The sequence below is a fragment of the Pipistrellus kuhlii genome, unplaced genomic scaffold (genome assembly GCF_014108245.1).
Source record: "Pipistrellus kuhlii isolate mPipKuh1 unplaced genomic scaffold, mPipKuh1.p scaffold_m20_p_10, whole genome shotgun sequence".
In the NCBI taxonomy this organism is placed as follows: domain Eukaryota; kingdom Metazoa; phylum Chordata; class Mammalia; order Chiroptera; family Vespertilionidae; genus Pipistrellus; species Pipistrellus kuhlii.
Window position 1 is genome coordinate 20,049,016 of NW_023425405.1, and position 27,630 is coordinate 20,076,645.

General features: G+C 45.1%; 1 protein-coding gene and 1 non-coding gene across 7 annotated transcripts in view; one reads left to right on the forward strand and one right to left on the reverse strand.

Annotated features, from left to right (window-relative positions):
- The window catches only part of DENND2A (DENN domain containing 2A), a 105,558-nt gene that overhangs the window by 11,656 nt on the left and 66,272 nt on the right, over nucleotides 1-27,630 (reverse strand). For 4 of the 6 annotated variants that reach the window (XM_045577480.1, XM_045577494.1, XM_036428697.2 and 1 more), the window contains 9 exons: nucleotides 27,327-27,527; nucleotides 25,854-25,947; nucleotides 25,069-25,119; nucleotides 23,774-23,961; nucleotides 19,320-19,429; nucleotides 18,082-18,151; nucleotides 14,970-15,047; nucleotides 12,345-12,485; nucleotides 10,592-10,740 (listed from right to left, as the gene is read on the reverse strand). In XM_045577480.1, the coding sequence (XP_045433436.1) occupies nucleotides 10,592-10,740; nucleotides 12,345-12,485; nucleotides 14,970-15,047; nucleotides 18,082-18,151; nucleotides 19,320-19,429; nucleotides 23,774-23,961; nucleotides 25,069-25,119; nucleotides 25,854-25,947; nucleotides 27,327-27,527 (1,082 nt within the window). The remainder of the gene's footprint in view (nucleotides 1-10,591; nucleotides 10,741-12,344; nucleotides 12,486-14,969; nucleotides 15,048-18,081; nucleotides 18,152-19,319; nucleotides 19,430-23,773; nucleotides 23,962-25,068; nucleotides 25,120-25,853; nucleotides 25,948-27,326; nucleotides 27,528-27,630) is intronic. The other 2 variants (XM_045577485.1, XM_045577490.1) reach the window with 2 other exon arrangements.
- On the forward strand, nucleotides 15,398-15,488 carry LOC118714630. The gene has a single exon (XR_004986634.1). It is a non-coding gene; the product is annotated as a small nucleolar RNA SNORD88 (small nucleolar RNA).

Consider the following 27,630-nt stretch of genomic DNA (forward strand, 5'->3'; position numbering starts at 1 on the left):
ATGAGAGAGAGCAAGATATCGAAAACATACTGAAAGAAATAGTGACAGAAAACTTCCCCCACCTCGTGAAAGAATTAGACTTACAAGTCCAGGAAGCGCACAGATCTCCAAACAAAAGGAATCCAAAGAAGACCACACCAAGACAAATCATAATTAAAATTCCAAGAGCAAAAGACAAAGAGAGAATATTAAAAGCAGCAAGAGCAAAGCAGGTAGTTACCTATAAAGGAGCACCTATACGATTGTCAGCTGATTTCTCAACAGAAACCATGCAGGCCAGATGGGAATGGCAAGAAATATTCAAGGTGATGATGAATAGTAAGAACCTACATCCAAAAATAATCTACCCAGCAAAGCTATCACTCAGAATCAAAGGCCAGATAAAGAGCTTCACCAATTAAAAAAAGCTAAAGGAGTTCATCACCGCCAAACCAGAATTATATGAATTGCTGAAGGGGGTTCTTTTGGAAGAGAAAGTAAATAAAGATAAAAACTATGAACAACAAATACGTAACTATCAACAAGTGAATCTAAAAACCAAGGAAATTAAAAAAAAATCTGATGAACAATATTAACTGGTGAATATAATAGAATCAGATGTATGGAAGGGGAGTGAACTGACTGTTCTCGGGGAAAAGGGGAGAGGGGGATGTGGGCAGAGACTGAACATAAACTCTGCACCTATGGATGAGGACAATAATGGGTGGGGAAAGGGCAGAGGGTGGGGTGGGAACCTGGTGGAGGGGAGCAACGGAGGGAGGGGGGAGAGGAACATCTGTAATAATATGAACAATAAAGATTTAAAAAATAAAAATAAAATAAAATTGGGGGGGAAAAAACAAACTAAAAAACTTTCCTGAACTCATGAAAAAAATCCCTTAGTGCTGGCTTCAGGAGAAAAGAGGTGATTAAAAGATATTGGCTAGCAAGTGAAATGAGCCAGAGAGAAAAAGACAAATATTGTGTGATTCCATTATACTGGGCAGATCCATAGAGATAGGGAGTGGAATAGAAGTTACCAGGGGCAGGGGAATGGGGAATTAGGGGTTAATGGGTCCAAAGTTTCCATTTGAGATAAAGAAAAGGCTTTAAAAATGGGTAGCAGTGACAGTTGCAAACATTGTGAATGTACTTAATGCCACTGAATTGTGTGTAGAAAAATGATTAAAATGGTATACTATACTGTATGTTATGTATATTTTACAATAAAAAGTATTCATAAACTTCCAAGAGAGTTCCTCTGAATCTAGCACCCCCTGAAACATCCTACAGTACACATTAGCCCTCTTTTCACCACCCACATGGGGACCCCTGACGTTAATGAGGGCAATGCTGTGTCTGTGCCTGTGCCAGTGCGAGACTCCTAACTTTCCTGTCCTCCGTGTTTGCAAACAATCATTCTCATAATAGTCACTGGAGTCAGGAAATACTGCTTTAGTAGCACAGCATCCACATGTTTCAACGGTATTTAGTCCTTTTCTTTTCTTTCGAATGATAACCCCCAAAATGAGAAAGATGCTACGCCAGTTTCCTTCAAATCACTATACCGTAATACCTTCTTTATTAGTTGAGTAAGAGCGAGACAGAACAATTTAGTTGGACTTATGCCAAGGAGAGACTATTAAAAATTCAGCCACCAGCTTGCGTTAAATTGACTTTGGTCTTTTGAGAATTTGCTCTCAAGCAGAAAAACTTTCCCCCCAAAGCCAATGCTTTCTCCCAGAGGGTGAAGAATGTTAAATACTTTAGTGAATTGCTTAGCATTTGTGTTTAATTTCCTTGCTCTATAGGTCACTGAATGGGTAGCTTTTACTTTGTTCTAAGAATTTTTGATTTTAGGACTGATCTGTGTTGGTGTGTGCTCAGTCCACAAAGCTTGTCTGCTCATATACTGTAGCTGTGAAGTCCCGACTTAGAAAATTGGAGGCTAGCCTGGCTGGAGTGGCTCCAGTGGTTGGAGCATCATCCTGTGCCCTGAAAGGTTGCTGGTTCGATTTCTATCAGAGCATATAACTGGGTTATGGGTTGGATCCCTGGTGCAGGCCCATACAGAAGGCAATTGATTTATCTCTCTTTCTCTCTCCATATCCTAGGGTCAAAATTAAAAACAACAACAAACAAAAATCTAGGAAGTTTGCCAGGACTAGTTTGGCTCAGTGGATAGAGTGTCGGCCTGCGGACTGAAGGGTCCCGGGTTCGATTCTGGTCAAGGGCATGTGCTGTGGTTGCAGGCACATCCCCAGTGAGGGGTGTGCAGGAGGCGGCTGATCGATGATTCTCTCTCATTGATGTTTCTCTCTATCCCTCTCTCTTCCTCTCTGTGAAAAACCAATAAAATATATATTTTAAAAAAAATCTAGGAAGTTAAAATCTGAACAACATAGTTGTGTCTAGAGTAGGCCTTTTCAGAATATATTTTGCAACCCATTTTAGAGTCCAAAAATACTTTTAGTAGGTTGTAATTAGCATTAAAAACAACAAAAAGAATAGAATAAAAATAAGAGTTTGCTGCATGTTTTCAATTGTACATGATCTGTGTACATGTGTGTGTTGTATGTACTGGGTCTGAATGTAAAATGTATTTCTCATTGTAGTCTGCAGTTAAAGGAAACCAGTACCAAAACCGGTTTGGCTCAATGAACAGAGCGTCGAACTGCGGACTGAAAGGTCCCGGGTTCGATTCTGGTCAAGGGCATGTACCTTGGTTGTGGGCACATCCTCAGTAGCGGGTGTGCAAGAGGCAGCTGATGGATGATTCTCTCTCATCGATGTTTCTAACTCTCTATCCCTCTTTCTTCCTTTCTGTAAAAAAAATCAATAAAATATATTTAAAAAAATAAATAAATAAAAACAGTTATTTGGACCAGTGAACTCGGGGGTGGAGACAGTTAAAGAACAATGGTTGGGTTGGAACTTTGATATGTTACATGTCTTACTGGGATGTTAGCTTTCATTTCCAAGTGACTAGAGGGAGTCTCTTAGAAGTCTTTAAAAAAGAGTTCCCATTTTGTATGAAACCCATCTCCTTTTATAGCACATATGTTCCTAAATATTACTTGGAGAAAGAAGTGGATCATGTGACAGTCTAGGTAGTAGATGTTGTCATCTGTGGTCTATATCTCCAGTCTTTGAAACTCTCACTTTAGTCAATTCACTAAAAGAATAAAAACAGAACTCATGTTTAAGAGTCCTTTTACATTTCAGAGTTGTGGTTCAAGCACTTTTGATTCCAGGGAAGGTACAGAATCACAGAACTTTTGACCTGGGAGTAATCTTAAAGGTAGAGCTCATCCTCTTTTGAACTTTATAACTAAAGAACCTGAGGCTGAACGGGTGCAAGTCACCTCTGAGTTCAGTGAGGGGGTAGAAGAGTCCTGCGAGAGACGAAGAGATACAGCGAGGAGAATGGAGCCAGAAGCCTTTGACTTTTTCTCAATCACTGCAGCAGAAAATACATCTGTTCAACAACCCCCCCTCGCCTCCCTCCCACTGCCAGCTCCCTTTTGCTTTCTTGAGCCTCATCCCTAGAAGGAGGAAGTAAAATCGTTTGCTCCCTTCTCTCTGCTGCCACTGCACATGCTGAGCTGTCTCCTGGTAGAAGTTCACGCTGCCCTGCAGAGACGGGCAGACCCCCAGAGGGTGAGGAGACCCTGGCTCAGCGGCAGAATGAGTCAACTGGACGACAAAGGCGGTTGGAACCAGTTTTTCAAACAATGATAAGCAACACCAATGACATAGGGCGGGAGAATAAATGTTTCGGAAAGATAAAATTCATTCAGGTACCTGGAATGCAGTGAGCTAAAAGATAAAGGTATTCAACTGTGATGGGACAAAAGATGACAACTCAACTGGGTAACCTACTGGACAAGGTATTGCCACTACTGACTATTTTTCCTAGCTAGTATTTTTTTTTTTTTGAAATATATTTTATCGATTCCCTACAGAGAGGGAGAGGGAAAGAGAGCCAGAAACATCGATGAGAGAGAAAACATCGATCAGCTGCCTCCTGCACACTCCCCACTGGGTAATGTGCCCACAACCAAGGCACAAGCCCCTGACTGGAATCGAACCTGGGACCCCTGAGTCCGTAGGCCGACGCTTTATCCACTGAACCAAACTGGTCAGGGGGTGTTTGTTTTTTAAATGGTCTCCGTTGCAGCTGGACCCAAGAGTTTCCACAGCTGGTTATCATGAGCATCCTGCTGGCTCGTGCAGGAGACAGGGCAGCAGGAACATGACAGGCGGGCCAGACTGGGAGCGGCTCGCTCCTCTTGCTCTCTAGCCCACATCGCTCTTCTCTAAAAAATGCCTCCTGAAACACTAGAAGGAAAGGTCAAATTCTGCAAATAATCAGTTTCTCTTCTACCACTTTTTTTTCCCGTAAAAAATAAGTGGTAGAGGAGAAAAGAGTAGCTGAAGTGTTTTTCTCCATCTCTGCTGAAAATGCTGAAGAAATTATTCCCTGACTTGTGAAGGCTATAGGAGCCTTCTGTGGGGGGTGGGTGAATGTGCAAAGAATAGTCTCTGGTTCTGGGGACGCTCAGGTGACTGTCCGAACGCCCTTGCCACACAGCCTCACTGAGCATCTGCTGGTGGGGGAGGGGCAGTGCTGCTGAGGGAAGGCCCAGGAAGAGAGCCGGCAGCTGACTCATAGTACAGTGTGGGTGGAAGAGAGGAACACCAGAGACAAAGCTGTGAACAATTTGTATGGAAGGGAGGGAGGGAGGGAGGAGATGCCCCAGTGGGAATTTGGCTGGGACCCAGGGTTAAAAGCTTGGCACAGGTTTTTTTGTTTTTGTTTTTGTTTTGTTAATCTTCACCTGATGATATTTTCCCATTGATTTTTAAGACACCGATGCACTCAGCCCAGCCAATATTTTCCCATTGATTTTTAGAGAGAGTGGAAGGGAGGGGCAGAGAGAGAGAGAGAGTGAGAGAGAAAAACATTGGTGTGAGAGTCACGCATGGATCGGTTGCTTCCTGCACGATCGAGCACCAATTGAGCCTGCAACTGAGGTACATGCCCTTGACCAGAATTGAACCTGGGACCCTTCAGTCCATGGGCTGACGCTCTATTCTCTGAGCCAAACCCACTAGGGCAGTGGTCAGCAAACTCATCAGTCAACAATACAACGATTAAAATTTCTTTTGAGAGCCAAATTTTTAAAACTTAAACTTCTTCTAATGCTACTTCTTCAAAATAGACTCGCCCAGGCCATGATATTTTGTGGAAGAGCCACACTCAAGGGGCCAAAGAGCCGCATGTGGCTTGCAAGCTGCAGTTTGCCGACTATGGCACTAGGGCAAAGCTGCAAAGCTGGGCACAGATGAGGTTAAGGTCCCAGGATGCTGAAACAGGAGTTCACAGGCATCAGGATGCACTTGTGAGTGCTAATATTCTCCTGCAGAGGGCGCTTCAGTTCTGATGCCGCCCAGTCCCTGTGACATACGTGGGGTTACTACCCTGTTTCCCCGAAAATAAGACAGTGTCTTATATTAATTTTTTCTCCCAAAGTTGTGCTAGGTCTTATTTTCAGGGGATTCTTATCTTTCAATGCGCTAGGCCTTATTTTCGGAGGATGTCTTATTTTCGGGGAAACACGGTACACTCACTGCCTTCCCACTCATGTAGGAACAGAGCGGGAATTCAGCACAGAGCTTCCTGTAAGATGCCACCAGAAGAGTAAATGAATTTCCTGAGCTAGACAGACACCCCGGGAGTTTGAAGGATGAGCCCATCAGTATTCTTTAGTATCCCAAGCAAAGCATCTCTCCGTCCAGTGCATCATTCCCAGGAACAGGGGTGACAGGTAGACTGTGGTCTGGCTGGTGCCTGGGGAGACCTAGCGGGGGTTGGGCATCACCACGCAGTGGCTGCCACATTACCATTACTGTACTTTCAAACCCTGAAGCAATGGGTCACGGAGTGTAAGAAGAACATAGGCTGGGTCTCAAGAAAACTGTGTGGTCTCAGGTAAAGCCCTTAACTTCTCAGACCTCAGATTCCTCTTCTGTTAAAGAAGGAAAGTGGACTAAATAATTTCTGATGTCCTTCCAGATTTAATGTCTATAAACGACAAAGCCATAGAGAAATCCAGGAGCAGGAAATAGCTGTGATGGGAAAGAAAGAACACTTTCAGGGCTCATAAGCAAAGACAGGACCAAAGAGCAATGGTGACATCTCACCCTGAGAAACTAACAGATGAAAGTGTTGGCGAGTTCTGAGCTGCCACAGTAAACCCCCAAAAGACAGCACAAAGCCACACCCTGGGAGGGACCTGACTCGGAGAGAGCTGGATTAAGTGTCTAGCCCAAGGTTCTGTGAGGGATGTGTTTGTGGTAGAGGACAATAATCTGTGACTATGCGATTCTGTAAATATTGCTTCAAATGTTGTCTCCTTAGTATTCACAGGCAAAAATAGGTAGTTAATACTTAATATTTAATCAGACTGATGCTACTATGTCACTAAAATTGCATTTAAGATATATTTTTATTGATTTCAGAGAGGAAGGGAGAAGGAGAAAGAGAAAGAAACATCAATGATAAGAGAGAATCACTGATTGGCCACCTCCTGAATGCCCCCATGGGGATCAAGCCCGCAAATGTGCAGGAGAGGGCAAAAGTAGGTTTATAGTTGTTTGTATGGAATGCTGGTTATGATGGATACAATAGTTTCATTTACTCTGTTTCACGTACTCACAACTGTAAACCTTCTTTTGGCCACCCTGTACGTATCCCTAAGACTGCCAGCCACTTCAGGGGTGGTCCTTTCACCTCTGTAACTTGTTTCCTGAGCCCATGCAATCCAGCTGGATCACTTTTGGATGCCAGGCTACCAAGATGGTAGCTATTCACTTTCAAACCCTGCGTGGACAAACTCACGTGCTTAGAGAGGCTGTGTTTACAAACTCAACCTTTCCCTGAGATGGCAAACACTGCTGGGCAAAACTAATTCTAGACAGGACATGGGACCACATTTAGGCTTATAGATACTGATTAAAAATGAACCAAAAGGCCTGGCCAGCATGGCTCAGTGGTTGAGTGTTGACCTACGAATCAGGAGGTCATGGTTCGATTCCCCGTCACGGCCATCCCCAGGTTGCAGGCTCTAGTCCCCAAGGAGGCAGCCGATCAAGAACTCTCTCTCATCATTGATGTTTCTATCTCTCTCTTCCTCTCTGAAATCATTAAAATATATTTTAAAAATGAATCAAAAGGACAAAGGTGCACAGCTACATATGAGTTTGTTTGTGTAATCATATGTTAAAGCGAAGGTTCAACTCCAGTATTTGTCAAAATCTGACAAATCATTAGCTAGCAGTCTGTCATTTAGCTTCTAGTGTTACTGCACTATAAAAAGATAAATAGTAAATTTCTTGAATATTAAAAACCCTGTCCTGTTCTCTCTCTCTCTCTCTCTTTCTCTCTCTCTCTCTCTCTCTCTCTCTCTCTCTCTCTCTCTGGAGCAGCCCACACTTTTCCCACTCTTCTTTCCTCAAAGTGGTACCTTTGCTTGCTCTCTCCTCCCTAAGCTCCAGGGGTCCTCCTTTTGCCTCGTAACTTGCTTCCTGAGCCCATGCAGCTCAGCTGGCTCACTTTTTCTACTTCTGTAACTTTTTCCCCCCAAATATATTTTATTGATTTTTTTACAGAGAGAGAGAGAGAGAGAGAGAGAGAGAGTGTTAGAAACATCAATGAGAGAGAATCATCGATCAGCTGCCTCTTGCACACCCCCTACTGGGGATGTGCCCGCAACCAAGGTACATGCCCTTGACTGGAATCGAACCTGGGTCCCTTTAGTCTGCAGACCAATGCTCTATACACTGAGCCAAACAGGTTTCGGCCACTTCTGTAACTTTCTAAATAAACTTTTACTTGTATTTTAATAAAAAACAAACAATGAAAAAGCCTCTGTCCCATATAAACCTGATGTACAAATTTGTAAATGTGCAGCTTATGACTTTATTATTCAGCCTCATCTATAGAGTTAGACAAAACTTTGGGAACTGAAATTAATAAACTAAAAAAAAACCCCCAAAATGTTTATCATTAGGAAAACGAAGAAAGGGGTATAGAGAAATATTTATTTGGGTTGTTATGACAACAGAACAAGCCATCACAACAACATTCTTTCTCCTCCATCTGTCAGACTTTGGCTTGACAGAGCTTAAGAAACACTCAATGTCCATCCTAAAGATGAAACGGAACAAAAATGTTATTCTAGATTTGAAAGATTTTTGGCTCCACTTAAAACCCTTTTATAACTCATACAATATTTGCCACAACTCTGCTATTTCCTCTTGCAGTGGGCAGACTCACTAACAATAATGAGTAAATAAATTGTGTAGTAGGAGGAGGGTGCTGGCAACAGTGACTCCAGGCCTAAATCAGGCTGAGGTCCACCCTGGGATGTCACAGGGCCATGCACTCAGTGTGTGGCACGCCCTGTTCTCATGCACTCCCTTATGGCGTTGAAAAGATTGGGGCTATGGATGGAAATCAGAAGAAGGAGGCGCTTGCTGAACAGGGCCAGGAAGTGGTGCATGTGCAACGAGTAGAGAATTGTGCCAAGTTGATAAGGATGAAAGCACCAGCTCAAACTTATGTGGAAGGCTTTCTTTGTAGATTTTTCCAGGTCAAACTACTGGCAGCCAGCCACTGCCTCCCAAGCCCTATTTGTCAGGACCTAACCCAAGAATCCTTGATTTCCTATAGCTCTTTTCCCCAAACCAGACGTAGCTGGGTGTTTGTTGATTCCTCCTGGAGGAACAGCTTTCGGTGGAGCAGCCGGAGGAGAGGTGGGTTCTGGCTTTCCTGCTTGGTAACCTCACATACACAATGCTCTTTGGTGGAGTCTCTGTGCTCTGATTAAGCTATGTCAATGTCTTCCAGGTGAGCCAGACTTAACTTGTTACAGGAAGGGGCAGAACCGAGGGCTGGAGAGCCCCAAAAAGGAAGGCTGAGCCAACGCCCCCAGAAGTATGCTGTTAAAGCTACAAGAGAGGTGGAGAGCGTGACCCCGACTTCTGAGCACAGAAGGTCTAGGCCTTCCTAAGATCATCCTTCCCACCCCCCCCCCCCCAAAGTCAAGCCTGAGAATGTACAACTAGAGGCAGTGGGGCACAGGGCGCAGCTGCCAGAGAACACAGACAGCTACTAGAGTGTGATGAAATCTGATCCTGGTCACTGAAGGGTTATTACTCATCCTTGGCTTCCAGGGCCCCATCCTTGAGAACTCTCTGGTCTGAATTCCCCAGGGTCCAGGGAGCTTGGACAGCTGCCCAGCGCCCAGCACCAGCTGCAGGCTCAGAGACAGGCTGCTTCCCGAGCTGAGCTGACGGCGTGCCCAGGGAGTACAGTAACGGTGACACTGCGAGGGAAGAACTGGAACACAGGGTGGAGCAGGCTGGGAGAGCCAAGTGGCTGCCATCCAAAAGCAACATCATCAAGGTGACCAGATGGCGTGGCATGGCGGTGGGGGGCTGGATTCCATCTCCAGCCACGCCCCCGATGAGCTCCACATTCACAGGCTCTGTCCTTTCATTCCCTTTCTTCTTCCTCCCTTTTGTTTTCCAGAGTTGAGAGGCCTATTTCCTCTTTGAACCACAGTGCTTCGATTTTTGTGTTTTGGCAAATGGCCTTCTCTCCAGATGGACTCCTTAGCTGGCCTCGTCTGCTTCTGGCCGGCGGGCCCTCTCAGCCCGGCCCGCATGGCAGGCTGTCTGCAGCTGCAGCTGCCACTGAGGCTCCTGTGCCCTCAGTTAGAGCGAAGGAGGCTCTGCTTCAGTGTTTTGTAAGATGGAAATGCCAGCAGTTCTTTTTAGAAGTTCAGAATTACTCCAAATCCTACCTGCATCTCCTCCTGGGCCCTCTTAGATTTGTGACATGGCCCTTGCAAATCACTGAGTGTGACCATTAGGCGGTGACCATTAGGTGTGTGCTTCTGTGACTGATTTGGATACAGTAGACGGGATCCTTTAGGACAGGCCTGTGCTCTTCATCGTGGCCCTGCAGCCCTGCCACGGATCGCCGGGGGCCACCTCTGCGGGCTCCTCACTTCCCACTCGGCTTTCCTCTCTGCTCAGCCACAGGGAAGTGCTTTGTGCTCAGCCTCCAGTCTCCTCACCCTCATACAGGCAGTTGCTTTTGCCTGGTCTATGCCTCAGGCTCAGGGGGACTGCGCCTGGGCTGGGAGTGGGTGCCCTTCTCCATCTCCAGGAAGCAGCCCTCTAGCAAGCCCTCACAGCACTACTGGGTGATCTGTTCTCTTCCCTGTTGCCCCACTGTACTGAGAGCTCCTTGAGGGCGGCTCTGGGTCTTCCTCCTGTTCCCAGCACATACATGGTAGAGCGCCCAACACAAAGCAGAATGAATAAAACGCAGGTAAGTGTTGCAGAGCAGTGCAGGCCTACCTCGTTTCACACCACTCGTGTGCTTGCCAACATGCACCTTAGATGCCCACTGACTCCTACTGTCACCCCAGAGGAGTGTCCTCTGAAATCCTACACCATCACCTACCCCACCACGGCATCAGACAGTCCAAGACTGCCTGTCATTCAAACACTTTATCAGAAGTAGCCAAGGTTGTACCTGAGTTTGTCTGCGATGAAGATGACCCTCCTTTCCAGAAGCAGGGAGGCAAAAACACAGAGCAGGTGGCGGACGCTGAGAGAAGAGAAGAGGGACTCAAAGTCCACATGTTCGAGCCGGGAGTCCAGCGGGCGGCACAGTTCAATCACCTGCCGGGGAACAGGAGCAGCCGTGAAGGGCCCGCCTACTCAGCCAGGCCGCTCACGCATCAAGTCGTCCTCTGCAAAGGTGGCCCACTGGCAGGGTAAAGGGGAAGGAAGACAAAAGGGATTGGGGAAAAGGAAGAACCCAGGACAGTGGCGGCAGGTAGGTGTGGAAGGGAAGCACATGCCTCGCACTCAACTATGAGCCTGAGGACAGTTCGGACGGAGGTGGGGAAAGGATGGCGGAAGCAGTGCCTTGGCCCTAAGTGGTCGGAGGCTCTCCTGGACTCCCCACGGAGTTCTCTGGCTGCTGACCGTGTGCTGTCCCTGAGAGCCCTGCCGGCTAGCGTAGGTCTCAGGAGGAAGTATCACCTGGAGGGATGGGGTCGCAGGCTCACTCAGAGGGACCAGCAGGTCTGAGCAGCACTTTCTAGATTCACCTCATCTAGAAGGACTTTCTTAAAGGACCAACCCCATTCTAAACCTCTGATGTGGAGCCTTTCAGCGCTTACGTTGAGTGTATCTTTTCATTCCGTATTTGCTGTTATGTTCCTGAACTCATCTTGGTCACTACTCATGTGCATGTTTTTTCTCTGTAAGGGAGCTGGCTCCTTCACAGAGCAGAGACTGGTTTCACTCTCAGCACAGTGCCTGCTCAGAACTGTTCACTCAGTGGGCTCGCTCATGCTAACATCCCCAAGGCCAAGCTGCCTGCATCTGGTGTGGGATGTTTCTCCAGCCACAGGGAGACTGCTCTTCTCTATGCTGGGAAATTGGTTGTTCTGGAATGTCCCAAACCCATCTTCCCCCTCCCTTCTGCACCCTGGCTCCACAGGTGACTTGTTTTGCCAAGGACTTTAGAATTAGAGCTCCAAGTCTGAGACAGATGTGCTTCTGAGGTACCAGAGCCATATAAGGGGAATGGGAAAAATGCAAACCAGCTCCTGCATCAAACGCCAGCCCAGCAAGGACATAGGGTGAATGAGGAATAGTCCCTGAGCTTGTTTTCACTAAAAATAATCTGTTTTACATAATAAAGTTATAGAGGTGATGCATTTAAAAACATAAACAGGTTCACATACAATTCAAGAATGCAATGGGCCTGGCTGGCACTGCTCTGTGGCTGCTCAACCTATGAACCAGGAGGTGAGGGTTCTGTTCCTGGTCAGGGCACATGTCCAGGTTTCAGGCTCAATCTCCAGTAGGGGGCACACAGGAGGCAGCCAATGATTTGCTTTCATCATTGATGTTTCTCTCCTTCTCTCTCTCTTCCTTCCTCTCTGAAATCAATAAAAATACAAAAAGAGAGAGAGAGAGAGAGAGAGAGAGAGAGAGAGAGAGAGAGAGAATGCAATGAGCTATAATGAGAAACCAAGAATGTTCAGTGCAGGTCTCTAACCTGGAAGGCCAACATGTGCTGCCATGGCGCAGTTCTGGGGGTTGCTCTCTGGGCCAGAATCCTGGGCTGGATGAATTAGACTTATGACACCGAGGAGCAAGAGGACACCACCGAATGTGACAGCCCACAAAGGCCAGCCCCTCAGACCACTGGGAGTTGGCTGTTTGGGTCATTCTCTCCACTAGGAGAGGAAAGGAATCTGACCACCTACCTCAGTTCCTGTTCCTGGCAGGAAGTTCTTGACAATGATGGTTTTGCCCAAGGCTGGGAAAGGGGCTTCCATGACACTCCTCATGAGGGGCTGGACCAGGGCAGGAGAGATGCCTCGGCGTTTTTCCACCTCATCCAAGATCTGCAAGGGTCAGAAAAGCAGCTCAACCATCCTGAGTCAGGGCACCAAGGTGTTGCCTGTTCCAGATGAAGTGGGCCTGCCATGGAGACTGAAGAATCATGGGAAGCCCTGCTGTCTTCATCAGACCAAGCTTACAATCTCTATGTGTTATCACCCTAATCCTCTCCCCTCTGTCATTACTCTTTGCCATGTGATTTTTATTTTTTATTTTATTTTTATTTATTTACTTATTTTTAAATAGGTTGCTATCCTTTTTTTAAAAAAAGATGTTTTTATCGATATCCTTTTTTAAAAAGAAGATGATTTTATAGAGGGGAAGGGAGAGGATAGAGATAGGGACATTGATCAGAGAGAAACCTCATTGATCAGCTGCCTCCTGCATGAATTTCATAGGGAGGGGGAGACAAGTCAGAGAAAACATGTATTAAAAGACTGCACAGGGGAACAATAATGAAAAATGGTTGAGGAGCCAGGGCCAGTGGAATGAGAGAGCCAGTGGTCGGCCCAGCCTTCAGAGGCCTTTGGAGGCCTGCCTTTTGAGTTTTTGATTGCCTGCCTGTGCCTCTGCCATAGCCGTAAGAAGAGCAGACATGGGCCAGCTCTCTGTCTAAAGAGGATGACAGACATGTGGCCCAGACCCAACCGGACTTGCAGCCTAAAGCAGATCCGCCAGCCCAGATCAGCCAACCCCTGCCTACTCCTAGCACAGGAGGGAGCCCAGTGGAGATCAGCAAAGCCAAGCCCTGCATGTCTGTGATAATAAATGACTGTTGCTTTCATCCACTGTGGTTTGCTATCTAGCATTATTGTGGCAATATTTAATGATAAACTTTCTTCAGAGATTCTGAGAGCAGTTCTTATCCATGATTCCTATCTAAACTAAAGAACAATTTGCCATTTTTGTCATCCTTGTCCCTCACCTGAAAATAACTTGAGTTCTAGGGATTAGTTTGCCAAAGCTGTTTCTGATTCCACCCTGAGTATTTGCTGTACCATCTCTGGCAGGTCATGACACTACATTCTTAAAATATCCCTGGTCACAAAACTGACGTGAAATCCCAGGATTGTGCCTCATGCAAACATGATGGCATGTTTACTTGCTCCACATCCCCTGCACAGGACATAGCAACAAAGCTCATGTGAATTCCAAAGCTGCCTTTGGAATCTGGGCTAACTCACATGAGTTGTTTTACTTCCAGCTTTCTTTTCTTTTCTTTTCTTTTTTCTTTTTAAATATATTTTATTGATTTTTACAGAGAGGAAGAGAGAGGGATAGAGAGTTAGAAACATCGATGAGAGAGAATCATTGATCAGCTGCCTCCTGCACCCCCCCACTGGGGATGTGCCCACAACCAAGGTACATGCCCTTGACTGGAATCGAACCTGGGACATTTCTTTAACCACTGAGCCAAACCGGTTTTGGCTTTTTTTCTTTTTTTTAATTAAAACAAAATTTTTTTCTTTATTGATTAAGGTATTACATATGTGTCCTTACTCCCTGGCCCCCCCCCCCCCTTTGACCCTCTACCCAGGTTTCTTTTTTGGGTGAGAAGCAGGAAGGGAGAGAAAGAAACCTCTACCTGTCGTTCCACTTACTGATGCATTCATTGGTTGATTCCTGCATGTACCTGACTGGGTATTGAACCCGCAACCCTGGTGCAACCAACTGAGCTACCTGACCAGGGCTATTTCCAGCTTTCACATAAGCATTCTCACAATTACAAAGGCTGTGACCTACAGCCTTATTTCTGTCTTTAAACCCATGTAGAAGACTTGCATAAGCAGCAATTTATAAATGACCAATTTTTTTATTGTTATTTTTTAGAATATATTTGATTAATTTTTACAGAGAGGAAGGGAGATGGATAGAGAGTTAGAAACATTGATGAGAGAGAAAAACATCGATCAGCTGTCTCCTGTACACCCCCCGCATTAGCATGATATAGCATAATAATCTCCTATACACTAATTCAAAGTACTGCGGCAGATGGGCCAACTCAATATGGCAGTTCCTGTATCTGGGTATATTGGCAGAACAAATTATATTAAGATTTCAATAGATTTAGGGCATTATTACAATAAATTGTACACACATAGCACATATACACAAAACACATATATACACTGATACAGATACATACATACATGCATCATAGTATGTTTTTGTCCAGCAAAAGCAAATATGACGAAAGACAATGCTTAGAAGAAGAAAAATGAAACATGGGATATTTTGGGAAGATCCTCTGCCCCTGCCATCCTTAGCTACAATTACTTTGATTCTCTCCCCTTCCCCAGTTCCAGAGCCCTGACCTTCATCATCTGTTATTTCCTGATCCAACGATAAGAGAATAGAGGCCACCGTGAGGGGAGGAGGAGGAAGTGGGAAGGAAGAGTGGAGAGTTAGATTACAAAAGAACTGGAAGTTGGGGTGTTTCCTGTGTCCTTTGGGGCCCTTCCTCCTTTCTCGGAGGCCCGAATCCTCACCTTTGAAAAAAGGCTGAAGCATCCCAGGCGGCTCACGATGCAGTAAACTTCAGGGAGACGCTTCCCTTTGCCACCAGGCTTTTTGGAGAGAAATACAGGAAATCATGAGTGCTACCAACTTCAGGGAAGGAGAGAACCCAAAGATTTCTGAGTGCTATTGTTTGTCAGATGTTTTCATGCACCATACCTTCGGACAACTCTTGTGCGCGCAGTAGGTGCTCAATTTGGCTTACGTATATAATCATAAATAAAAGGCATAATTTGTTTACCAAAATCACTGTAGTTTCTTGTAAGAAACTATATGTTTATTATAATAAACTTTTAAATGAACTATATATTTTTTTATTATACTGATAATTCCAAAGGAGAAATAACTTCTGAAAATCCTTTGTGGAAACTAACTTTTAAGCTAATTAAAAAAACAAAAACAGCCCCTATGATGTCCAGCACTGGGCTCTGACTCCCCTTGAAGACACGGTGCCCCCCAGGACCTTTGACACCTGGGGGTCTGAGGGGCCCTGGCAAAAAACAAACAAATAAACAAACAAACAAACAAAAAACAAAACAAAATAAAAAACCACCACAAAATCAATCTCAATACTTTAAATTAATTTTACCAACAAAAATGACCCTACTGCCAAGATCGGTTTGGCTCAGTGGATAGAGTGTCGGCCTTCGGACTGAAGGGTCCCGGGTTCGATTCCGGTCAGGGGCATGTACATTTGTTGTGGGCGCATCCCCAGTGGGGGGTGTGCAAGAGGCAGCTGGTCGATGTTTCTCTCTCATCGATGTTTCTAGCTCTCTATCCTTCTCCCTTCCTTTCTGTAAAAAATCAATAAGATATATTAAAAAAAAATGACTCTACTTAACTTTTTCAAGGATTATCCATACTTTTTATTCAGTAATTAATTCAACAAATATTTGCTTAAGAGGTACTATGTGCCATGTATATTTTAAAAAATGATATATATTATTGAATTTTTACAGAGAGGAAGGGAGAGGGATAGAGAGCTAGAAACATCCATGAGAGAGAACCATCGATCAGCTGCCTCTTACACACCCCCTACTGGGGATGTGCCCGCCACCAATGTACATGCCCTTGACCGGAATCGAACCTGGGACTTTTCAGTTCGCAGACGGATGCTCTATCCACTGAGCCAAACCAGTTTTGGCCATGTATTACTCTTTTTTTATTTTAAGAATGCTTTTATTGATTTTATAGGGAGAGGAAGAGGGGGAGAGAGAAATGTCAATTGGCTGCCTCCTGCACAACCCCCCTAAGCTGGCCATGTGCCCTGACCAAGTATTGAACTAGTGACCTTTATTGCATGGGATGATGCCCAACCAACTGAACCACACTGGCCAGGGCCATGCATTATTCTTTTTAAAAACATATTTTTATTAATTTCAGAGAGGAATGGAGAGGGAGAGATAGAAACATCAATGATGAGAGAGAATCACTGATTGGATGCTTCCTGCACGTCCCCTACTTGGGATCCAGCCTGCAACACAGGAAAGTGTCCTTGATTGGAATTGAACCCAGGACCCTTCAATCCATGGGCCAACACTCTATTCACTGAGCCAAACTGTCTAGGCATATTATTCTTTTTTTTTATATATATATATTTTATACAGAGAGGAAAGGAGAGAGATAGTCAGAAACATCGATGAGAGAGAGTCATCAATCAGCTGCCTCTTCCACACCCCCTACTGGGGATATGCCTGCAACCAAGGTACATGCCCTTGACCGGAATCGAACCCGGGACCCTTCAGTCCCCAAGCCAACGCTCTATCCATTGAGCCAAACCGGTCTCAGCTATTATTCTTTTTAAAAAATATATTTCATTGATTTTTTACAGAGAGGAAGAGAGAGGGATAGAGAGTTAAAAACATCGATGAGAGAGAATCATCCATCAGCTGCCTCTTGCACACCTCCTACTGGGGATGTGCCCGCAACCAAGGTACATGCCCTTGATCAGAATCGAACCCAGGACCTTTCAGTCTGCAGGCTGACGCTCTATCCACTGAGACAAACCGGATTCAGGTTTCGGCACATTATTCTTCTTCTTTTTTTTTTTTTTAATAGATTTTTATTGATTTTAGAGAAAGAAGAAGTGAGAGGAAGTGAGAGAAACATTGATGTGAGAGAGAAACATCAATTGGTTGTCTCCTACACAAATCCTGACTGGGGATTGAACCCATAACTTGGGCATGTGCCTTGGTCAGGAATTGAACCCATAACCTTTAGGTGCATGGGATGAGCCACACAGGCCAGGGCCATGCATTATTCTTGACTCTAAATTATATTAGCCTAGTTCTAAGACTAAATTCATCTTAGTAGAAAATGATGTGTCACTACTAAAGATTTTCAAGGGAATGAGCCTCAAAGGACAAGTTTTCAAATGTTTTAGCACAGTTAGTATATTGGGATAGTTATGATTTTTAAAGGCTCTGAAGGAGACACTTGATCAATGATTTGCATCATGAACAATAAAACCAACCTTCTGTCCTTAGCCTCATTATGAATGTTCTCACTAAGATACCAAGGTCTGTTTAGCATGCTTTATTAGAAAGGACATTTAATTTAAGAAGAGAAAGTCTTTTACTTGGTGGGGAAAACATTGGAGAAATTATTTTCTTTCTGAAGGAGACAGATACATTGTTCCGGTCTGTCAGTAAGATTTAGCTGAGCCCCCCAATCTTCCTCTATATTTAAAAAAAAATTTAAATAAATAAATAAATAAATAAATAAATAAATAAATATATATATATATATATATATATATTATTGATTTTACAGAGAGGAAGTAAGAGGGATAGAGAGTTAGAAACATTGATGAGAGAGAAACATCAATCAGCTACCTCCTGCAAGTCCCCTATTGGGGATCGAGCCCGCAACCAAGGTATTTGCCCTTGACCAGAATTGAACCCAGGACCCTTCAATCCTTAGGCCACCGCTTTATCCACTGAGCCAAACTGATTAGGGCTCTTCCTCCATGTTCTTAACCTGTCACACCGCCTGTCCCTTCTCTCGTGGCACACGGTGAAACCTTAGGAAGCCAATATTAGCTCTGTGTGGCACTCTTGCTGATTGAGAAGCAAATGTACTAACCAGCAGTCTTCGGCAGTAACCGAACCTTCTGCCTCCGTCTTCTCCAGTTAAGACAAATGAGAAGGTTTCACTGTGGTGGGGAAAACAGAAGTACATTATGAAGCAAAACAAAACGAAGACACACCACGATGAGTGATGTAAACATTCTGATGGAGGCTGTCCATTTCTGGCTGGGACTCTGGTCACCTCTCGCTTTGGAGTCTGTCAGGGACAGGGAGATCTAAAGTGTCACTGTGTTCAGAGGGTTTTGGTTTTTTCCCCCCACCCTGAGATCTCATATAATTCTATCACCTGAGCCATCCCCGGACACAAAACAGTCATTTATTGAGCACTGATTACTGCCTTCCATGAGCACGAGGGTGAGGTCACATGCACTGGTCTAGGGATGCGACTCAGTGAGGGAGAAGTTGACGAGTGGGACAGTTCTGGGCGCCCTGGAAACTGCCCTGGGTTCCCAGGGGACTGTCTGTGCAGAGCCACCTCCAGGCTTGGACTGTCCTTAGAGGCTGCTGGGTCAACTTTGAGGAACACAGCAGCCCTCAAACATTTAGGATATACAACCTACTGAGATTGGTCAGTTGCTAAACATCTGGCAATAAAAATTTTATGCCTAGCCACATGGGCTAGAGCAGAAATGTGAACTAATCACAGTCTGAGTAACTGCCGGAGGGCTACTGAAGAAATGCCTCAGTGGACCTGGGAAGGATGGGTGATGGGCAATGTTTCCCTAGACTAAGAATGACCTTATTGCCCTTCACAAAGGCTCATGAAGCAAACAAATGCACAGACTGAGTGAGCAGTCTGGGAACCTGCATATTTAGCAAGCTTATTCTTATCTTCAGGAAAGTTTTAAAAACACTGGTGAGGGAAACCTCCAGCCCAGGCCCATAAAGATCTCTTAATGGTAGGCTTGAATTATGGGGTCTGTCATTTCTGACCTCATCTCTAGTTCTTGTATTAGTCTTAAAATAAATAAATAAAATATACATATATATATATTGATTTCAGAGAGGAAGGAAGAGGGAGAGGTAGAAACATTAATGATGAGAGAGAATCATGGAGTGGCTGCCTCCTGCAGGCCCCCTACTGGGGATCGAGTTGGCAACCAGGGCATGTGCCCTTGGCCAGAAATGAACCCAGACCCTTTGGTCCACAGGCCAGTGCTCTGTCCACTGAGCCAAACAGACTAGGGCTTGCCTTAGTCTTTGAGGGTTGGGAGGAGAGATGCCAGCACCTACCTAGTAAACTGCTGGACAGGAGTCCAATCCTTGGCATCGGGGAAACAGAACTGGGGGATGGCCTTCAGCTGGTCCTCAGCCTCTCTCATGAACTTGAAAGACCTTTCCAGCTGCAGGGAGAAGGGGGAGAGAAGGTTGAGAATAAACCATAGCATGGGAGAATGAGGCAGAGGCGTGGCAAGACCACACATCTCCAATCTTCCCACAGTCCTGACCGCCACCTTAAAACCCCCTTCCTTGGAAGGTTTCCAGCTCATTCTGCTGAGGCCATTTCCTCCCCGCCATTTTTAACCATGATCTTATGGGGAAAGTGAGGAGCAAAAACAGTGTGCTTTAGAGAAATGTTTCTATGCTTACCATTCTGGAATGTAACTATTTTAATCAATAAGGAAAAACTGTCATAGCAATCCCTTCCAAATAGGAGACTCATGAGTATGCAAGGCTGAGCCTCATATCAAGTCTTCAAACCTCTTGGCCGAGACAAAGCTGCCTGTCCTGCAAAGAAGTGTACAACACCTCTCAGAGAATACATCCAGTCACATTATATCCTCCAGTGAATTCAACTCAGTTCAGACTCCTTGGATGTCAGAACCAGAAGGAAAATAGACATCATCCAGTCTCACAGTCTTCTTTTAGAGGTAAGAAATTAAGCCTTGAGATGTTAAGTCATCTGTTCATGATCACAAAAGTATGGAACTGAGCTAGGAATAAGTATGATCTTGCCCTGGCTGGTATAGCTCAGTTGGTTGAGTGGAGTCCAATGTACCAAAAGGTCGCTGGTTCGATTCTGGGTCAGGACATATGCCCAGATTGCAGACTCTATTGCCAGCAGGGGGCATGCAGGAGGCAGCCAATTGATGTTTCTCTCTCTCCCTCTTCTTCTTCTTCTTTTTTTTTTTTTTTTTTTTTAATATTTTTATTGATTTTTTTACAGAGAGGAAGGGAGAGAGATAGAGAGCTAGAAACGTCGATGAGAGAGAAACATCGACCAGCTGCTTCTTGCACACCCCCTACCGGGAATGTGTCCGCAACCAATGTACATGCCCTTGACCGGAATCGAACCCAGGACCCCTCAGTCTGAAGGCCGACGCTCTACCACTGAGCCAAACCGGTTTTGGCTCTCTCCCTCTCCTTTCCTTTCTCTCTAAAATCAATAAAAATATATATTTTAAAATTATCTTAGTCTCTAGTTAGTTTTTCTCTCTCCAATTTATCTGACATCACAGACTAGGTGAGCATCATCTTATTTAAAAACAGAACAAATGAATAAAGTCTGACTTAGAGATTATATTTAAAGCCATGAGTTTGCTTATTTTGTGTGTGAACAGGAATCTGTGCTTCTAATTTAAAAAAAATTTTAGGTTAATCCTCACTCGAAGATATTTTTTCCATTTATTTCCAGAGAAAGCAGAAGGGAGGGAGGGGGAGAGAGAGAGAGAAAGAGGGAGAGAGACATCAATGTGAAAGAGAAACATGGATTGGTTGCTCCCTGAATGTGCCTGGACAGGGGCCAGGGTTTGAACTTGTAATCCAGGTATATGCCCTTTCCTGGGAATCAAACCCTCAACCCTCTGTTGCTCAGGCCAATGCCCTAATCACAGAGCCACACCAGCTAGGGCCACATGAGCACATTTACAGGGAGTAGCACATACAGATCCCATCAAATACAGCCAATATCACAGATGGCTGGAAAATATCCCAGTCTCTGTAAATTGTCATAGAGAACTGCATGACAGCAAATAACTTATGGAATATGACAATGATTCCTAGCATGCAAATATAAAGTATAAACCTTGAGTACAGTGACTACAGGAGTGGGACACAAACTCAGGAAAATGAGTTAGAAAAGAGAAGGAGAAAGAAAGAGAAAGAGGTCTTTTTAACAGAGTGAGCGAGTGAAGGAAGTAGATATACCTTAAAGTAGCCTGGCATGCAAAATACATGTATGGAATGGTCATCATAATATAAAAAATACAATTAAAGAAACACTGGTGCTGAAACCGGTTTGGCTCAGTGGATAGAGCGTGGGCCTGCGGACTGTAAGGTCCCAGGTTCGATTTTGGTCAAGAGCATGTGCCTTGGTTGCGGGCACATCCCCAGTAGGTGATGTGCAGAAGGCAGCTGATCGATGTTTCTCTCTCATCGATGATGTCTCTAACTATCTATCTCTCTCCCTTCCTCTCTGTAAAAAAATCAATAAAATATGACATAGATTAGGCTGCCATAATGGAGAATTATCTAATTTTGAAAATGATTTAGAATTTGCAATCCAGGCATGTGCCCTTGACTAGAATTGAACCCTGGACCCTTTAGTCTGCAGGCCATTGCTCTATCCATTGAGCTAATACATATTCAATTTGTATTGAATATGTTTATAAATAATCAGTGGTTTACAAAACATGATTAAAAAATGATACATGTACAGAATGGGACAAAGAATGTTCATAGTTGTGTGTACAAGAAACACAGAGTTTGTATTACCCTTTATTAATTATTGCTTGTATTACCCTTTATTAATTATTGTATTATTTTCTATATGAACAACTATACTGGTAAACCTACTTTTGTCTCACCCTGTTTTGTAAGAAGATCGTAATATGAAAAAAGACTAGAAGAAAATACAACAAATGTGTTGATCTCTATGGAATGAGATTATAGGTGACTTTTTAGTTTCTGTTTAAAATGTTTTTATTGGTTTTAGAAAGAGAGGAAGGGAAAGGAGAGAGAAAAAAATATGGATGTAAGAGAGAACCATCACTTGGCTACCTCCTGCACAACCCCTACTGGGAAATGAGCCCGAAACCTGGGCATGTGTCCCAACCAGGAATCAAACCGGTGACACTTTGGTTTGATACCCAACCAACGGAGCCACACTGGTCAGGGCCACTTGTTTCTTTACACATTTGCTGATCAATCTCTTCTTAACAGTGACTATGTAATTTTCCACTCAAAAAAGTTTCAATGTGGATGTCTAGCAGTCTGGAGATTAATTGATCAACTAATTCATGAACTAGTGCCTTTATTCCTGGAACACTGATTAAGTACTGCCATATACAGCATTGTATTTGGCCCCAAGGAGTAAACATAATGACAGAACAGTCCTTCCTCCCTTGGTGCTTGCTATGTGTGGTTCTCAATGGTATTGTGCGTCAGTGATAACCAGCAGCCTCTCACCAAGGGGACATCATCCCCAAATCTAGGCATGTCCATAGCATGGGGGTTTCCATGGGATTGCCCCTAGAAGTCAGCAGGATGAAGGTGACTATGTGGCAGTTTGGAGGTACCTCTGGCTCACTTCATTTATGTGGTCTCCATCCTAAACTCCAAGAACAGGGCTTTATTGCAGTGCTGAACCACTGTGGTGCAACAGAAGGAAGGCTGGCCCAGGAAAGGAGGGGAGGGGCAGGTGTAACCTAGGCTTCAGTTGGTTGGAGATGGCAAAGGGAGGCCCTCAGGGGGGCAGGACACAGGCTCTCCTCCACCTGAACACCCTCAAGCCTTGGCCTGCATGAACCCTACAGGGAGTGTGTCACATGCTACCTCCTGAATCTTTTGTATGCTTACCTTTTTAAAAAAACATATATTTTTATTGATTCCAGAAAGGAAGGCAGGGAGAGAGAGAGAGAGAAACATCAATGATGAGAATCATTGATTGGCTGCCTTTGGCACACCCCACACTGGGGATCGAGCCCACAAACAGGCATGTACCCTGACCTCCTGATTCATAATTCGATGCTCAACCACTGAGCCACGCTGGCTGGGCTGTATGCTTATCTTGTGCTCTCCTGTCAGAGTGTAAATTCCTAAGGACAGAAAACACATTTTGCTCATCTATGAAACCTCTGGGGCTGAATGCAATAGGGATTTCAGTAAATTCTGGTTGGATTGTAGAATGTGATGGAAACTTTTTAATACTGCTGTAAAAAATCAAGAACAATTTACATAGTATTGGCCATGCCATTTGAGGCTTTATTCAGGGCCATTTTATTTTAGGTGCCATGATTTAATACATGAGTAGAGCCCAATACTCATAGCTATGAACCTTGTTAGAACAGATCAGGATTCCTGTATGTCTGCACATACAGAAGTGCATGGCACCCATACAGACATTTATTAGCATGGCAACTAATGTGACACTCCTTAGGGAGAGCTGTGTGGCTAAATGGGAAAGAGGCCTCTAGAATATGTTGAAAAATGTGGTTGGATAAGAAGACCAGGGAAGGGGGAAAGAATAGTACGGTTGGCATAGAGACCATAGGAATTTAGGATGTATTTTTGATCATGCTCTGAGCCCTTGGATCTCAACTCCTGTAACCTCCAAAATTCTCCAGCAGAAGTTTCTTCATGATATCCCTAATTAGGACCCAATGTTGATATTCTCAGACCCACAAACCTCCCTGAATCCATGAGTTCCAGTCGCCTGGCAGGCTGCAGGGGCCGGGCCCGCCCAGTACCTTCAGGGGGAACTGCTGGGTGAGCTCTGGCACGTAGGCGGCCCCTGCCTGCTTCTTGTGCAATGACACGACCACAAAGTACTCGAAGAGCTGCCTCTCCTGGTACTCGATAAGCTCTCGGTCAAGTGATGAGTATCTTGGAGCCTGCTTCAGGCGGGACTTCACATTGACCAGGCGTCGGCTATGAGCTGGGGGCAGAGAAGAGAAGGGTAGAGGGGGAGAGGGGGAGGAAGAGTGAGGGAGGGAGAGGGAGAGGGAGAAAGAGTCTGAAGATGACCCATTTTCCAATGTGCAATTGCACAGAGCTGCAATGGGTTATGTAATTCCCAGCTCAAAGTACTTTTCTAATCCTAAAAAAGTGTTCCCACATTTAACAAATTAGTACAAATTCTTTCTTTGGGATCCTTGCCAGAATTCTGGGAGGAGAACACCCTCTAGGCCGCCAGGCAAATTGGGGTGCAGGAACTTGGAATGTGGGGCTTCTGCTCCACCCTGGATTTGCTGTCTGGACTTGGGGCTGGGCCGGGAGCAATCCTTGCGTTCCTCTGTCGGGTGTGTGTGTGTGTGTGTGTGTGTGTGTGGAGACACTGACTCGTCCCCTCCCTCATTTCCCTTATCTTTCCAATTGTGGGCTGTGACAAAATCCAAACCATAGAGCTTTTGGAGCTGGGAACTTTGTAAACATCCCATATGACTCAACCAAGAGAGACCTGACTAACCCAAGAACTCCATCTGCCTTCACCATTCTGTGCAATGGAAATGAGCCCGCTTTACTCGAGGCGGGCTGTGTAGCAGCAGAATGTTAGAGGTGTATGAGGCAGGGACACTGGTGGATGGATCTCCATCGCCTTACAAGAAGGCACTGGGCTGCAGCTTTCTTTGACTTCTACCTGCGGTCTGAGAAATTGCAGAAAACTCATTAAAGCCTGACCTAAATCACCACATTTTGATCCACAGGGACTAATTATTTCAATGACTTCATATGATAAATGAGGAGCTAGAGGCCCTGAGATCTTATGTGAGTTCCTCCAGATCATACAGACATTTGAATAGTAGGTTCAAAGCCCCAGGTGTCCAGAGACTCAGGCCAGCGGTGTTGTACCTCACTCAGGTGTGAAATACACCTAGGACCCAACGGAAAGGCATGGGAACAGTGGGGCCCTGCAGGTGTAGCTGCCCTGCATCTCTGGAGTGGAACAGGCCCATCCTAGTTATGCTGAGGACTGGCCCGCCCACCCCCCAGCATCCTATGACCCCCCCAGCCCTTGTCCTGGCATGGCAACTGCTCTTCTCACCTTTCAGCTTCTCCTCGGTGTCACTGTCAGACTCACTGTTCTCATCTGTCACTAGACCGAAAAAAAAAGGAAGAAAGTTGCAAATGTGAGTTTTCTAACGTAAAAAACTTTTTAAAAAATATATTTTTATTGATTTCAGAAAGGAAGGGAGAGGAAGAGACAGAAACATCAATGATGAGAGAGAATCATTTAATTAGCTGCCTCCTGCACATCCCCTTCTGGGGTTTGAGCAACCCAGGCATGTGCCCTTGACCGGAATGGAACCCAGGATCCTTCAGTCTGCAGGCCAATGCTCTACTCACTGAGCCAAACCAGCTAGGGCTGTAGGAAACTTTTTATATGTGATAGCACCAAGCCAAGATTTCTAGTTTAGAAGGGCTGTTTTCCTTTTGTCTATTTAAATGTAATGGACAAATTATGTCTTTGTCCAAGAAAACGTATTTCTAAATTAACTTGGCCCTAGATTAGATGGTAACTACATCAAATTATACAGCAAAATATACTGGCCCCTTTTATGCGTGCTGAGCAAGTAGGACTGCTCCCACAGGGAGGTCGGATCATGCGGCCTGGGCTCACTGGATGGAAGGACGGGGAGAGAGGACCAGAGGACATGCCACCAAGCTGAGCTCCTGGCTGTTGGATTGTCCCGGGTACAAGGAAGACATTCACAAAGCACCAGCTTGTTCTCTTGGTGAGCCAACCCAAAGCAACAGGAATCCACTTCGAGGAAGAATCTGTTTTCAGATCCTCTGGATGAGGAGAGATGGTGGTGGGGATGCTCCTACCTTTTCCTGAGTTGCTCTCTGTGGACTGGGACAGCCTCTTCACTCGTTTCTTTCCTCTTCGGGCCTCATAAATGGCATTGATTCGCAACACCAGCTGCCAGACACCAAGAGAAGAAACGCCAGTGTTGGCAGCCTCCTCCCCATGTGCAGCTGGGATCCCGTCACTGCCCATTCTCTTCCAGAAGGATGGAGGGCCAGGAAAAGGAGCGGGGAGGAGACATGTCGCACTGGCCCCCTGGCGTCTTTTCTGCCAGAACGTAGCAGTCAAGAACACTAATGGAGCTGCCATCCTCCCTGATGTATGAGCAGCGTTGTCTAACACAGGGAGGATGATTTCATATGCTAACACAGGGAGGACGATTTCACTGGTTAATGGAATGATGGCTGCTTCCCTTTCAATATTCCAGTATCACTGTGGTTTGGGAAAAAGCTTTTGCCCACAAAACAAAACAAGAAAGGAAGAGGAAGCAAAACAACAACAAAAACAAACAAACAAACAAAAAACACACAAAAAACAAAACTCCCAGAAGGGCCCCTTTCGTGGGAACCAGGCCAAAGCATGTCTGAATGGGAAGGGCGCAGGGATCATGGGTGCTGAGTCCTCACCTCTGCACAGAGTGGTGCCATGCTATGATTCAAGTTTTTATAAGATTTTGTGTAACGTGATGGTAAAACATGCTGATTTTTCTCTGGTTTGATAAGGACTGTCACAAAGCTATTTGACACAGTGCCTGTGTGCTGTTTACATGGTGGCAATTCACTTTGATTTCAGGCAGTAAAGTAAGAGGAAATAAACTGATGCAAATTAAACATGTGGGTGAAAAAGAGTCGCATACTAAACTGAAAAAGCTCAGGGGAGGCCTGCATGGAGGACTTCAAACTCAGAGACTGAAAGTAACCACATTGGATACTCTGAACATAAAAATTCCTAACTAAAAGCTAGTCATGGCAACAGTCATGTCCTAGGCTTACAGGCCTTGAGAAAGGTCAGCCTTTACCTTAAGTTTGCCTATAGTCTTTTTGCACCTAAGATAACATACCCTTGGAACGTCACAGCAAATCTTCCTTTATTGGATGCCTCAGGGCATAACCACAGGCCAGAGCACCAGACCTCTGGTGCGTCTCTGCGGTGGCTGCTGACACTGACACCGAGCACGGAGGAAGGAGTCTACTGTCTGAGGCCATGGAAGAGGAAGAGGTGGCCTTTGGAGGCTGGGCATTGGAACACTGTCTGGATCAGAAGAGTAGTTAATGCTGGGAGGAGGATGGTGATGTGAAAGGCTACAGGGCCACAAGAATTATTACGACAAAGGCCCAGACATCCCATCCTGCTGGCTTCACGGTGTCCGCCTGGCCTGCGACAAAGCAGACAGAAGAGGGCACAGGATTGTCCTCCGCTCAGACTCCTCTGCAGAACTTCTTTTGCAGGAAGGGGGGTGACTATCTGAACATGAAGCTTGCTGCAAGCCTTACCTTGGGTATCTTTTTCTTCTTCCTGCCATTTGGCAGGTCCCCAAGGTTAAAGAAAGTGTCGTCAGGGCTGCTGGGGGTGGAAGGGGGGCTGATTCTGGAAGGGGACACCATTCCATCCCGACTCAGCTTCCTAGTGTCCAGCAGTTTGAAGTTCCTCCTGTCTGAATTTTGCCGGAAAAAAGCAGGTTTGGACAATAACTGCTGTGAGGGGAAAGAAGAAAAGAAGGATAAGTAAATTCAAAATGGATGAATGGGAGATCACTGGTGGTGCCAGAGACCATGAGATTGAGAAGGGGAACTGGTC